The sequence below is a fragment of the Equus quagga genome, chromosome 3 (genome assembly GCF_021613505.1).
Source record: "Equus quagga isolate Etosha38 chromosome 3, UCLA_HA_Equagga_1.0, whole genome shotgun sequence".
NCBI classification, from domain to species: domain Eukaryota; kingdom Metazoa; phylum Chordata; class Mammalia; order Perissodactyla; family Equidae; genus Equus; species Equus quagga.
In genome coordinates, this window is record NC_060269.1 from 81171233 (window position 1) to 81184681 (window position 13449).

At 35.3% G+C, this 13449-nt stretch overlaps 1 protein-coding gene across 1 annotated transcript in view; it reads right to left on the minus strand.

Annotated features, from left to right (window-relative positions):
• The window catches only part of GRID2 (glutamate ionotropic receptor delta type subunit 2), a 1366457-nt gene that overhangs the window by 273258 nt on the left and 1079750 nt on the right, over positions 1 to 13449 (minus strand). Inside the window, exon 11 of the mRNA XM_046657173.1 lies at positions 11400 to 11712. Coding sequence (XP_046513129.1) covers positions 11400 to 11712 — 313 coding nt within the window. The remainder of the gene's footprint in view (positions 1 to 11399; positions 11713 to 13449) is intronic.

Genomic DNA, 13449 nt, shown 5'->3' on the forward strand with positions numbered 1-13449 from the left:
AGTGCTGGAATAATATAAAACAATGGGAACATACACATAAGCATATTATTTTTAACTTTTCTATGCATTATACTGTATTTCAAAGGTATTTACAACATAAGTATTACATATATGTTAACAAGGAAACCATAGTTCATCAATTCTCTTAAGTTTAAAGGCATGTTATCAATTAAATAAAACTTTTAGCATAGTATTTAACATAAATTTGCATATAATATACAATATTTCTTTGAGTTTTGTTAATATATTAAATTATCAAATAGGTATTGACATTGCAAAAGAATGAAACTAGATCACCGTCTTACACCATACACAAAAATTACCTAAAAATTGATTCGACTTGAATGTAAGACCTGAAAACATAAAACTCCTAGAGGAAAACATAAGTGGTGAGCTCCTTGACATTGGTCTTGGTGATGATTTTTTGGATTTGACACCAAAAACAAATGCAAAAGAGCAAAAATAAACGGGTGGGACTACATCAAACTAAAGCCTCTGCACAGCAAAGGAAACCAACAAAATGAAAAGACAACCTAACAATTGGGAGAAAACACCTGCAAATCATATACCTCACCAGGAGTTAATATCCAAAGTATTTAAAGAACTCATACAACTCTAGCAAAAAACCAAACAACCCAATATAAAAATGGGCAGAGGAACTAAATAGACTTTTTTACAAAGAAGACATACAGATCACCAACAGGTACGTGAAAAGATGCTCAACATCACTAATCATCAGGAAAATGCAAATCAAAACTACAATGACATATCACCTCACACCTGTTAGAATGACTATGATCAAAAAGACAAAAAACAAATGTCAGCAAGGATGTAGAGAAAAAAAAAACCCTTGTGCACTGCTGGTGGGAAGGTAAATTAGTGCAGCCTCTATGAAAAACAATATGGAGGTTCCTCAAAAAATTGAAAATAGAACTACCATATGATCCAGCAATCCCATTTCCAGGTATTTATCCAAAGAAAATGAAAACACTGACTCAAAAAGATGTATGCACTCCCATGTTCATTGCAGCATTATTTACAATAGCCAAGATATGGAAACAACCTCAGTGTCCATTGACGGATGAATGGATAAAGAAAATATGGTATATATATATAATATATATTTTATATATAATGGAATATTATTCAGCCATAAAAAAATGAAATCTTATTTGCAAAATCATGGATGGACCCTGAGGGCATTATACTAAGTGAAATGTCAGGCAGAGAAAGACAAATACTGTATGACCTCACTTAATGTGAAACAAAACAAAACAAAACAAAACACCAAGCTCATAGATACAGAGAACAGATTGGTGGTTGCCAGACACAGGGGGTGTGGGGTAGGTAAAATGTGTGAAGGAGGTCAAAAGTTACAAACTTCCAGTTATAAAGCAAACAGTTCATGGGGCTGTTATGTACAGTATGTCGACTATAATTAATAACATTGTATTACATATTTGAAAGTTGCTAAGAGGGTAGATCTTAAAAATTCTCATCATAAGGAAAAAAATTCTGTAACTATGTATGGTAGCGGATGTTAACTAGATTTATTGTGATGATCATTTCACAATATATACAAATATTGAATCATTGTGTACATGTGTTGTACATCTGAAAGTAATATAGTGTTGTATGTCAGTTATACCACAATAAAAAATCACAAAATATTCTAGTTTTTAATACAGACGTTGTGAGTGTACTAAAATAAAAACTGAAATATCATCATCACCATTTTAACCTGGAAAGGGTCCATATTGTCCTATACTGCCACCAATTGCAGTTTGTGAACATTGCTTAGTTTAGGAAAGTTCACCTTCTGTGTGATGTTTTTGCTCAATTTTGTGCTATTTTAGTCACAGATCTCAAGGTATAATTCCAAGAACAAGACACACATATATATAGTTCTTGTAAGATTAGTTCTCGAGATTTTTGAGCGCCCAAAACTTAATCAATTGGAAGCATCCTGAATCAAAACTTGTAATTCTCTTCAATTTGGGTCATTAATTTGTTGCATCTTTGGCCATGTTATGCTATAGTTTATTACATATATCTGGTAATTATGTGCTTCCATAGGGAAAAGTGTTTTCATAGTTTTTCATATCTAGTTGAATGACAAAGTTACTGTGAATGTATTAGCGTATGGTTTTCCTATAAGCATTTTCATTAGCTATACTAGTTTTCCTAATGCATTCCCTTATGTCTAATTACAACATACTTCTTTAAAACAATGTTTATTTTCTGTGAGATAATTATGAGTATATACAGCATTAAATAATATGGGTGATTCCATCTCTTGCTGTGGCCTGCAAAAACGGTGACGGAATCACAATTATAATGTTGAGTGTCTATTTTACGCCATGCATACAGTTTTAAGTGTTTTATAATAATGCAATCCTAATTTTTCAAACACCTGATGAGGTAGGTAATTATTACCTAGGGAACTGAGGCACATAGAGGTTAAGAAACTTGTCCAACGCCACACAGCTAGGAAGTGGTAGACATGGGATTTAAAACTGAGATGTCTCTCGAGGAAACACAAAGATATGAAAATAGTTGTTTAATTAGATATTTATATTATAGAATCATACAATCTTATAGCTGAAAGAAAATTTAAAAATAATCTGACACTTTATTTTATAGATCAGGAAGCAAAGATCAAGTGAGTTAACTGGATGATTCATTTCTTTCATTGTCACTGGGCAAAACATTGGTTCCTAGTCTGTGTTCCTCACTTTGATAGGTCATGACTTAGTATATATTAGACCTAACTGCAATGTGTCAGATAGCAGCGTATCTGCACACTCCATGCCCATCATGGTTTGTGCTTTCCTCAGCAGGATAATTATGATTCCATGATGGAGCTGTGTGTTTACTCATTTGTTTCTCTTGCACATTGAAAGCTCCGTGAAGACAGACACCATGCTGTCCTGCTCACCCTTGTGACTAGATAAATAATTCTTGTTTAATATCCAAGCAGATGGTTCCTAGAGAATGAAGAATTTTAAATAGTAAAGGCAGAAGAAATACTTTTAGGACATGCTAAAGTAGACCTTAAACAGTAGACATAAACATTAACTGCTAGAAAATAACTGAAGCAGACAGAACAAACTGTGTAGCCGTCCCAGATGGATTGTTAATTTAGAGTTTAAGAGACAGAGTTGTAAATATAAAGAGACTATAAATTTTGGGCACAGCCACAAATCAAAGAGCAATTTTATGAGTCCACAGTGTGAAAGTATGGGTCATGCATTGGTCTTTTGTTAAATCTTGCTACAAAAAAGAACAACTACCATCAAGAAATGTAGGTTACAAATAAGGGATGCTGATATATATGATGAAATATATAATGTGAATTTATGCTTTATATTACAGAATGGAATTTCTCTGTCTTATAATTGTTAAAAATTCAAGTAAAGACTGTGTCACATTCAAGGGTATTTAACAAAAGTATCACAGGACTTTATTACCTATCAACTTTTTATATGGGAGATGGGAATCACAGGTTCAGCATTACGTGCATTGTAGTTGGCGGTCAAAACATGTTGACTGGTTATTGAAAACTGTGGTCAGTTACCAATACTTTGAGAAATATAACCATTATTATTAAACTTCTAACTACATATTCACAGATGAAAAGAAAAAGTGGATTCTGGTCAAACAAAAATTGAATTTCCAAATTAATATTCTAAACTGGTGGTTTCTATTACTACTTGCAGTTCCTTGATCTCAATCCTTTAACTTTTATCGATCCTAAATCAGCTTTAGAATAAATTTATATCTGGTCACGTCCGCCCCTATTCTTACCACTTAAGCTCAGGGGGATTGTGATATGGTACTGTAAAACCAGTGAGTACTACTAAGATGTCAATGCTATTTTAAAGGACTTATGACATCTGCTTTTTCTATAATTTAAATTTAGATTCTTAAAAATATATTTTCTTATAGCACTTTGGGAAAGAAGAAAAACCAACTCCAGAATATCTTAAAATCATTCTCCAGTTTTTTAAAAATTTCTCAGGAAAACACTCCTTTGTTTTGTTAAATATTAAAATAATGCTTTTAATTATAGTATGTATTCATCAGTGTTTGGAGTAGCCAAGAAAATGTTTACACCAGTTCTTATTTTGTAAGCATTTTATAAGAAGAAATCTGATTTGTTCCTCCTGTTCCATGATTACTTTAACCCTCCAAAAGCTTAGTTCAGCAGGAGAAAGGATTTTCCGGCTCAAATCATGAAGAGTTGGTATTAAATTAAATGAAACTGAGGGGCATATTGCATGCATATAGTTTATAGAATCATTGCTAAGGAGCTCATGACGGTTCATTGGGAATACAAACTAATGGATTCATATCTTAGCATCATTGCGTTGTTTTCTAATCACACAATTCTCACTCTCCATCCCCATAAGGGTAGAGTTTGAACAGTCTCTGAAAGTGTGAAGTTTCACCTTTTTTTCCTTTCTTTAGTGATGGAGAATCCTGGTGATAAAAAGAAAGAAAATGAGCACCTTGTCACATTTTAAATCAGCATGGGGAAATTCTCAAGTGGATGTGACAGCGCTCAGAGTGCTTGGCGCTCCCTTTGTTAAGGACTGCCAATCATAATTAGCAACAACAGAGATGTTGTTCGAACCTAAATAAAAATTACAGAGAGCCTTTTTGAGTTAATATCTGTAAGAAGAGAATGTAGAAAGAAACCTGTCTCTGTAGCCTAGTTAACCTGTCACTGGGAATTATTCTCATTTTCCCTGTATTCATTAGGGTCAGTAAACAACAGAGCTAGCCAATATCATTTTTGTTATATTCAAATTGAATGTGAAATATCAGATAACATTACAAAGGAATGCTTTAGCTACTGCGTTTCAAGGCTTGAATCCTTTGGGATTTTGTGACTAGCACATTGGTAAATCTCATATATTTTATATCTACACTATTAAAATGGATGTCTTTTTGAGTTATTCTCCTCTGCAAAGTTTTAAAGAGATGCTCTCTCATCAACAGTCTCTTCTGTTGCCTAATTTGATAGAGAAGAATATCTGACTCTTCTTTTTGTGGAAATGATAAAGTTGTGATTCTCTGTAACTGTGCAATGCATCTGGCAGTGGGAAGAGCTCTTTATTTTCTTCCAAAACTTGTCCTGGGATCCCAAGGCCACTGGATTGCCTCTCATGTTAACTCTTGTGCAGCAGCCATCAAGTTATCTTCTACCTTTCCTAAAGGCCCTCTTTCTGTTCCTCACTAGCATCTGTGGAGGCGTTTGAACTTTAAGAAAGCTACCAAAGGAGTTTTCTATCTTTTTCTCTTTCCAATAATTCTGTCTGCTCGTCTCATCAGAAAGAGTTCATTTAGTCCCAGTTTGGTTATGACCCATTTGCATGGTCCTGAACATTCCTGCAAGAACTGTGTCTTTCTTATTTATGACCATATTCAAAACAAGTAGGTTGTCCATGGCACATAGTATACCCAAGAAATATTTATTAAACCAATTAACGTAGTTATTCCTTGTTTTCCTTTTGTTCTTCCTGTTCCTGGCACACAATTGGTATTTAATAAATGCTGCTGGTAAACAAACATATGTGATAGCTTCAAATATTAGATATGACTATAAATAGTTACACTTCATAAAATCAGACAAACCATTTGAGGTGAACTCTGAAGTTTCTCTTTGCAAGTAAGTAGCAAACAAATTACATACAACCACATGTGTGAACAAGTCATAGCAGCCCTCCATGGCCCAGATGATATTAAGAGTCACTGCCCATAAACTAAACATAAAGGATCTTCAAAAATCAAACCCCAGATGTTTTTTTAAAAGTATGTTGATTACAGAGAGATGTACGTAGACATGGAGATAAGGGAAGATATAAAATGACAACAAAACTTGCATAAAATTGGTCTCTCATTCATGCATTTAACTACCTAATTCACAAGCTCTAATGTTCCAGCCAAACAAATGTGTAAGTTTATCTCTATAATGGACCATACTGTTTTGCATGGTTGGATTCCCTGAGCTGTTTTTCCAAAATGCTTCGAAGTTACAGATTTTTAAAAAATCAGGATTAGTAAACAACTCACATATTTAACATTTTTCTGCTTTTAGCTGTTCCTGAATTCTTTTTTCAGAAATCTATCTGATAACACACAAAATGCCTCTTTATCCCTTTTCAATCTGGTCTAGTGGCTCAATAAAGACTATAATTCTGAAATAACAGCTGTACTTCTTCTTAAAAGACTATATTTTTATTGGAAATTATCACTAATTCCAAGTGCATCACCTGTGCAAGGACACTGTCATTGACTGATTCTCTTTTTCATAGGGTTTATGAGCCTTTTCTTAATTTATTTTTAATCAAAGTGTAAAGATGCTCCTGGTATCTGTTAATGAATTCACCTTTTCATTGTTAGCAAGTGGAAGAATAGCAGCATTTCAAAGATGAAGTAGTTAATCATACTCAATTCAGTATTATGCATCATTATGAATTTGTATAAGTGTTCAATCAACCTACAAGCTGTACAACTCATTTAGGGATAATGGTTGGGATACACAGTTGGGATAGAAAAGTGCTTAACATATTGATAACGTTTGATATCTGCCACATGTTTACAGAACTACAAAAGCATGCTAACATATGGGTAATTTTATTTATCATTTTTCTGTTGAGTGTGCTCCAAAACTTACTGAAATTTGGCCACCTGGAAGCAGAAATTGGGAAGCCAATCCGAAAGCATATCAACATCTTCAAAAATAAGGCTTCAACCAATTGGAGACCTTATTTATTAGTTTCTCATCTTAGCTACTTAATAAAATACACAAATAGAGACATTCTGAATAACTTCCTGTTTGGTTTAGTGAGTTTCGGGTTATTGGGAAACAGACTGTAACCCAACAAATGCAATACTGCTCTTAACTCAATGCTTGATTTATTTAAATATTCAGCATTTATTTATTCATTTAGTTGATCAGTATGCATTTATTAAACACCTAATATTTACAAGACACTGAACTATAGGGTAAGGTACTATAAGGATAAATAGTGTCTTCTGTTCAAAGGACTCAGGTAGAGACAAATGAAAATAGAAAGGCAATTACATGACAGGTGATGAGAGCTATGAAAAATATATCTTAAGGAGCATAAAAGATGGTCCTTAATCCTAGCAAAGATTTCCTGAAAGAAATGAGATCAAAGCAAGAATTAGAGGGTGCATAGGAATTTTCCATGTGAAGGCAGAGAGTGGAGTAGAGATTAAGCAGTTTGGTAATAAAGGCATTTCAGGAAATGGGAAGAGCAGAAGCAAAGGCAGAGAGGCGTGACAGTCTAGTCTCACGTTCAAGGGACAAAAACAGTTTGGAGCAACTAGACAATTAAATGTGAGGCATGAGTGGTAAGACGTGAGAATCAAGCACTGGGCATGAGCCAGATGGTGGAATATGATTCATGCTTTAAATAATTCAGACTGTTAAACTCTGGGTATTGGAGAGCCAAGGGAATACTTGAAGAATGGGAATTATGTGGTTAGCTCTCCATGATAGTGATAACTTGGGTACATGCAAGTATGTGGCACGTATATGTGCAGGGGACAAAGCTGAAAAAAGAAAGACCTGTTATGAGATTCCTATAGTTCAGATGAGAAATGAGGTAGGTCTAATCCAGGTAACAATCTGGACCTTATCTCCCTGGGTGAGAAGAGATTTCCACTTCTATAAATATTTAGGAGGTACAATTTTCAGGACCTGCTTGTGGTTGGATACAAGGGATAGAAAGAAGAAGAAATCTAAACTGTTTTCAAAGTGTCTAACCTGTATGTCTGAGTGGTTGGTAATGCATGACCTGGAATAGAGAATATGAGAGGCTATAAAGGTTTAGAATGGAAAATAAATTCAATTTTTGGCATGTTGGAATTTGTGGTGCCTCTGGTCTATCTAGAGAGTGGTCTAGTGATCAGTTGGATATACAAAACTAAAATTCAAGGATGGGTGAAGTAGATTTGGGAGTCATCTGTATATGGTGGTTATTGATACCATGTTCAGAAAAATTGGATGAAATGGAAAGAAGTGAGATGGAAACAGACATTAATTACATCTAGCTGTACCACCTTCTCCTTCTAGTCAATGCTCATATCTATCAACAGCCTAGTTATGTCTCCTCATTTATTGACAGCTTTGGCATATGGCTCATTTTCGTCCTCTCTAGCCCAAACCAACCATCATTAGAGATGATTCATTCAATCCTCTGAGCTCTCGGTTCCTTGATCAGCTTTGATGTCCTTCACCAACTCTTAACTTCAGGATCCACATCCACACGTATAACTTGTCCTCTACTGTTCCACTACAAAAATTTGGGGCTCAGGGGTCCCATTTCATAAATACAAACTTCAAATTCTCTTCCACTGATGTTTCCACTGCTGTTCTTTAGCCTCATCAAGAACTCTACTCTCTCCCACTACTACTCTGTTGTTTCCCAGTCTTACTCTCTACTACATTCTCATTATTGGTCCCTCTATTTTTTATTTCTCCACGTATCCCAGAATCTATCACTTTAACCCTTACCTTGACAATAATCTAAAATCATTTGCCTTGTTATTCTTTTTTCACGTGCCTGACTATCTACAGCTGAATCTAATTTGTTGTTATTTTTATTTGTTTAGCAAACATTTATGTGACACTTATATAAGTTGTTTTATCTAAGAACTTCACAATTTTTAGCTACTTTAATTCTCAAAATGAAGCTATGAGGTGGGCACAACCAGGATGCTCCCTGCAAGAGGAACTCAAACCATCATACAAGGTTGTGATCCCCAACCTGGACCCAAAGTTTTTGTGTTTCATTGACTCTTTTCTCTCTTTTTGGAATGCTTTCTATGGAGAAATCAAGCATCATGCTGTGAGAAAGGCCAAACTATTCCATGAAGAGAGACCATGGAGGAAAAGATTCCATCAGGCCTCAGCCAGCATCAACCACCAGACACCAGAATGAAATGAACCAGCCTTCAAATGAGTTCAGTCTCCAGGGCCTCAGACATCCTTGAGTAAAGACAAGCCATCCTCACTATGTCTTGTCTAAACTTCTGACCCACAGAATTGGTAGGTTTTGCAGGAATTTGTTACAGAGGAATAGTCACTAGAATACTACCAATAACAAGTTTATTGTTAAATCCAATGAATATCTTTCAAGTCTTAATCAGACTTGATTCTTTGAAATGTTTAACACAGCCAACTAAACCCTCCATCTTTAAATATTGTCTTCATTTGGTGTGTATAACACTGCATAGTATACGCGGTACTTGCACCTTTCTTGCCACTCCTTATCAGTAACATTGAAAGCTCCTCCACTTTTCCTTAGGGCTCTGTCCTAGGCCCTCTCTGGGCCAGCAGTCCTCAATCAGGAGTATGCAGTTGAGAACGGCTTTTTAATTTCCATGACTTTAATTATCTCCCACATACCAATATCTCCTAAATATATGTTTATCCCAGACGTCTCTTCAGTGCTTCTGACAAGAATATCAAACCACAAGCATTAGAAATATCCCCTTGGATGTTTCACAGATACCTCAAACTCAATACGTATTAAAATGAAAGTATCATCTTCCCCATCACACCTGTTCTTCATGTTGATTTTTTTCTTTTTTCAGTAAATGACATCAACATCCAATACACATAATTTCCCAAGGATCAAACGTTGCCTCCTTTTCCTCCTTCGGTACCAATCCCACACCACTATATAATTGCTCAACTTCTATTGATTCCAATTCATTAATACCCCTCTCTTGATTCCCGATGCCACCTTACCTTTGTGCAAGCCACGTCAACTCTCTACTTAGTTATTACCATACTTATAACTTGTTTCACTTTCCACATTGCCCTTTTTCAATCTACATACTACGATCAGAATATTTCTATAATACAAATGTGAATGTGCTTTTTCCCTATTTAATAACTTTAAATACCTGATCACTTCCCTGGGGATCAAGTTCAAACTCCTGATAATAACAAATATATCTTCAGCCTCATCTTTACCAGCTCCATTCTGCAAAGTCTATCCTAATTTCTCTCTCACTTCCTGGTCTGAAATTCTATCCCATCTGTCTCTATCTCCTCTCCCCTATATTCTTCTTTAACAAGCTCTATATATAGTTAATTCTGTCTCTGTTTATCTAGTACCAATTCAAACAGCTTCTTTGCCACGTTAAGCTACATTAACCCTCCCTGCCTCTATGGTCTCATAACAGTCTGTGCTTATCTCTGTCACAGCACTTTCCACCCATAATTGTGATTGCTTGTTTACATGTTTGTTGTCCCACTAGACTTCTAGCTCAATGATGGCAAAACTCTCTTGTTCATGATTATACACTCAGTGCCAAGCAAAGTTCTACCTAAATAAATAGTGTGGATTAAATATTTACTGGATTAGTGATTAATGAATGGGCTAAAAACGTCTATGACAAATATAATCTTAGTGAGAGTCTTTGACACAGAAAGGTAAAGGGAAAAGCCTACCAATGGGGGCTCCATGGATAGATTTTAAGAGAGAAAGGAGAGGAACAGCCCAGACAAAATGCAAGATCCAATAGCAGGTGTGAATAAAAAATAAGACGTTATTAAGAGTTGTAAATATTAAGGCAAAAGTGTCATGTGTCTCCATTGTGACCCGTATTTTTCCTCTTCAATATATGTGACAAGTTTGTAAGAAACTATCAATCCCCTAAGTATTTTATCATTTCATTCTCTGTGATGGCAGTAGTCTCGAATAGAGAGTTCAATAAATATTCTTCTATTCTGAAACGGTGAAAATCAAAGAATTAACTGGACAAGTTTAAAGAGTAGGGCAGATTGAATATTGGATAACAAAGACATTTTTAAAAATATAATGAAATTGTAAGTTAAATCATTGGTAAAGATTATACATTAAAGTGAAAGATAAAATACACGATTTCTTATCAGAATCTTAATCAGTCTTTTCACTGCCAAGGAATATTTTTAATACACGAAATAATGTCTCTGAACAAAGAACAAGTCCCAGCATCTCTTACATATGTAAATAATTAAACAGTATCTGTTCTAGTAGTAAGTACTTCCATCCCAGGCTATTTCTCAGAATGTCAGAGCTTGGAGAGGAAAATCTGAACTTGAATTGCTTGTGAACCTCATCACTGGCATTCATTTTTGGCCTTGTTGATGAAATTGAACTTACGTCAAAAGATAATGAACCATTTTTGCTGGAAACCTGCTGTGTTTGAGATCCACTAGGAACAGGTAGGAAACGTTCTTTTCTGAGTATTGCTGTGAAGACCCTTTAGAACACTTACTGATATCAGATACAGAACCTTCCTAACTGAATTCATGGCATTTGAAACATCACATTCCTTTTTATACTAAAATGTATAGTTTTTCTCCTTACCTTGCTGTACAAAGGATCCATACACAAACCACATGGAGTTGTAGAGAGTAGTAGAAGTCATTGATCCCATTTGTAATCGTGGGGGATTAAGCCAATTCAAGAGGTAGACCAGTAGACCCACCAGAAGGACTGTGCCAGCAATGCAAGCCCATAGAGAGAGATCAAACGGTGCAAGACAGGCAAACATATCCACTGTCTTCTCAGCCCTTCGAAGTAGCACTCCCACTGAGTAGTCCATGTACCGTGTAGTAAAGTCCACCACATTCTCACGATCTGGGGTGATGGTTAAAGCAGAAATCCCTATGTCGGCTCTCTGAGAAATTGAAAGAGAAAGGAATGCATTAACAGTGTGAAAAACAATTTGATTTGTGGCACTTCAGCTTGCCTTGAGGGAAAAAAAATGGATGCCTCAGGCAGCATCTTAAGTCTTTTTATATAAACTGAATAACACTGCCGAGACTTCTTAGAGAAGAGCTATGTGTGAATTTTGCAGTTCCTCCTGCAAATCTTGCCCCACCAGAGTCAGACAAATTACCTGTTCATATTATCAGTGCATGTGAAATCAGCGAAGAATATTTCAGACACAGATAACACCAGAAGGAAATTGTCTTTTTTGCCTTGGGTCATTTTATCAAAGCCATCATTAACACAGTAGCAAAGGCAAAACGCATTCTAAAGAATTCTTTCTGAGAAAACATTGCCAAGGTATTCAATATATTCTTAACATGTAAATTATTAGGCAGGTTATCAAAAAAATTCAACATAGCATTTTACCCTTGGTTTAGAGATCTCTGCATCAAAATTCATATTCTTGGGCTCTGAATATATTAGAGTTTGTTAGAGCTTTCATAGCACTAAGTTATAATGTCACATGCCAGCGGTCTCTACCATGATTTTATTGTATAAACCTCAGAAACAATTTAATGAACAATTAAAGATTAAGGAGACATAATTCTTCTTGCAGTAATAACCCTTCTTCTCAGTGTGTGTCTCCTTAGATTGTCAGTAATAGCACTCAAAACTACAGCTCGTGCTATTTAACTTATTTAAAGCCCACAGCCGAGTTGCAATGAGAGCACAGAACAAACGGCTTCACATTTAAATTCCATGATATGAGAACACATATTTAAATATCTAAAAAGATGCGTCTTGTTTGAAATAATGACCTGTGGCTGTGATTAAAGCTGTGGGAAGCTCCTTTCAGACAAATACAAACAATAGCAAATTGTTGAACATTTTCATTATTTTTTTCCTTTTTCATTTGTATTGTTTTATGAAAGTAGAGAAATTGGTTTTATTGTTTTGGGGGACAAAAAAAAGACATGAAAAGTAAATTACCTAGTGGCACGCTAAACCAACTCAGATACATCTAGTCTCTGAAGTAATAATGGCCTCAAAAATATTCTAGCCAGGGGCTGGCCCCGTGGCCGAGTGGTTGAGTTCCTGCACTCCGCTACAGGTGGCCCAGTGTTTTGTTGGTTCGAATCCTGGGCGCGGACATGACACTGCTCATCAAACCACGCTGAGGCAGCGTCCCACATGCCACAACTAGAAGGACCCACAATGAAGAATATACAACTATGTACCGGGGGGCTTTGGGGAGAAAAAGGAAAAAATAAAATCTTTAAAAAAAATAAAAATAAAAAAATTCTAGCTAAATTTAAGTATCATGTGTGCGAGATACATATATGTATAGTATATAATGCATATATTATATCAGCTCATATATATTTGTTGTTAGGCCCAGTGCTAAGTATTTAAATAATTTTTCTCCTTACGAGTCATGAATTATGTTTCCCTTCTATGCCATAGATAAAGAAACTAAAACTTGAAGAGCCAAAGTAACTCGTTCAGTTTTCACAGTTAGTAAGTAGAGAAGCCAGATATGAAAGCAACGTTTTCCTTACTCCAAAGCCTGTGTTCATAACCACTTTACCATAGGGCAAGAAATTACTTATCATCCAAATGACCCATATTGTAGGAAGGGTAACTGGTTTTAGGACAATTTTTACCTTAAAAAAATCTGAAATTTTGTTTTTTTAAATTGTAC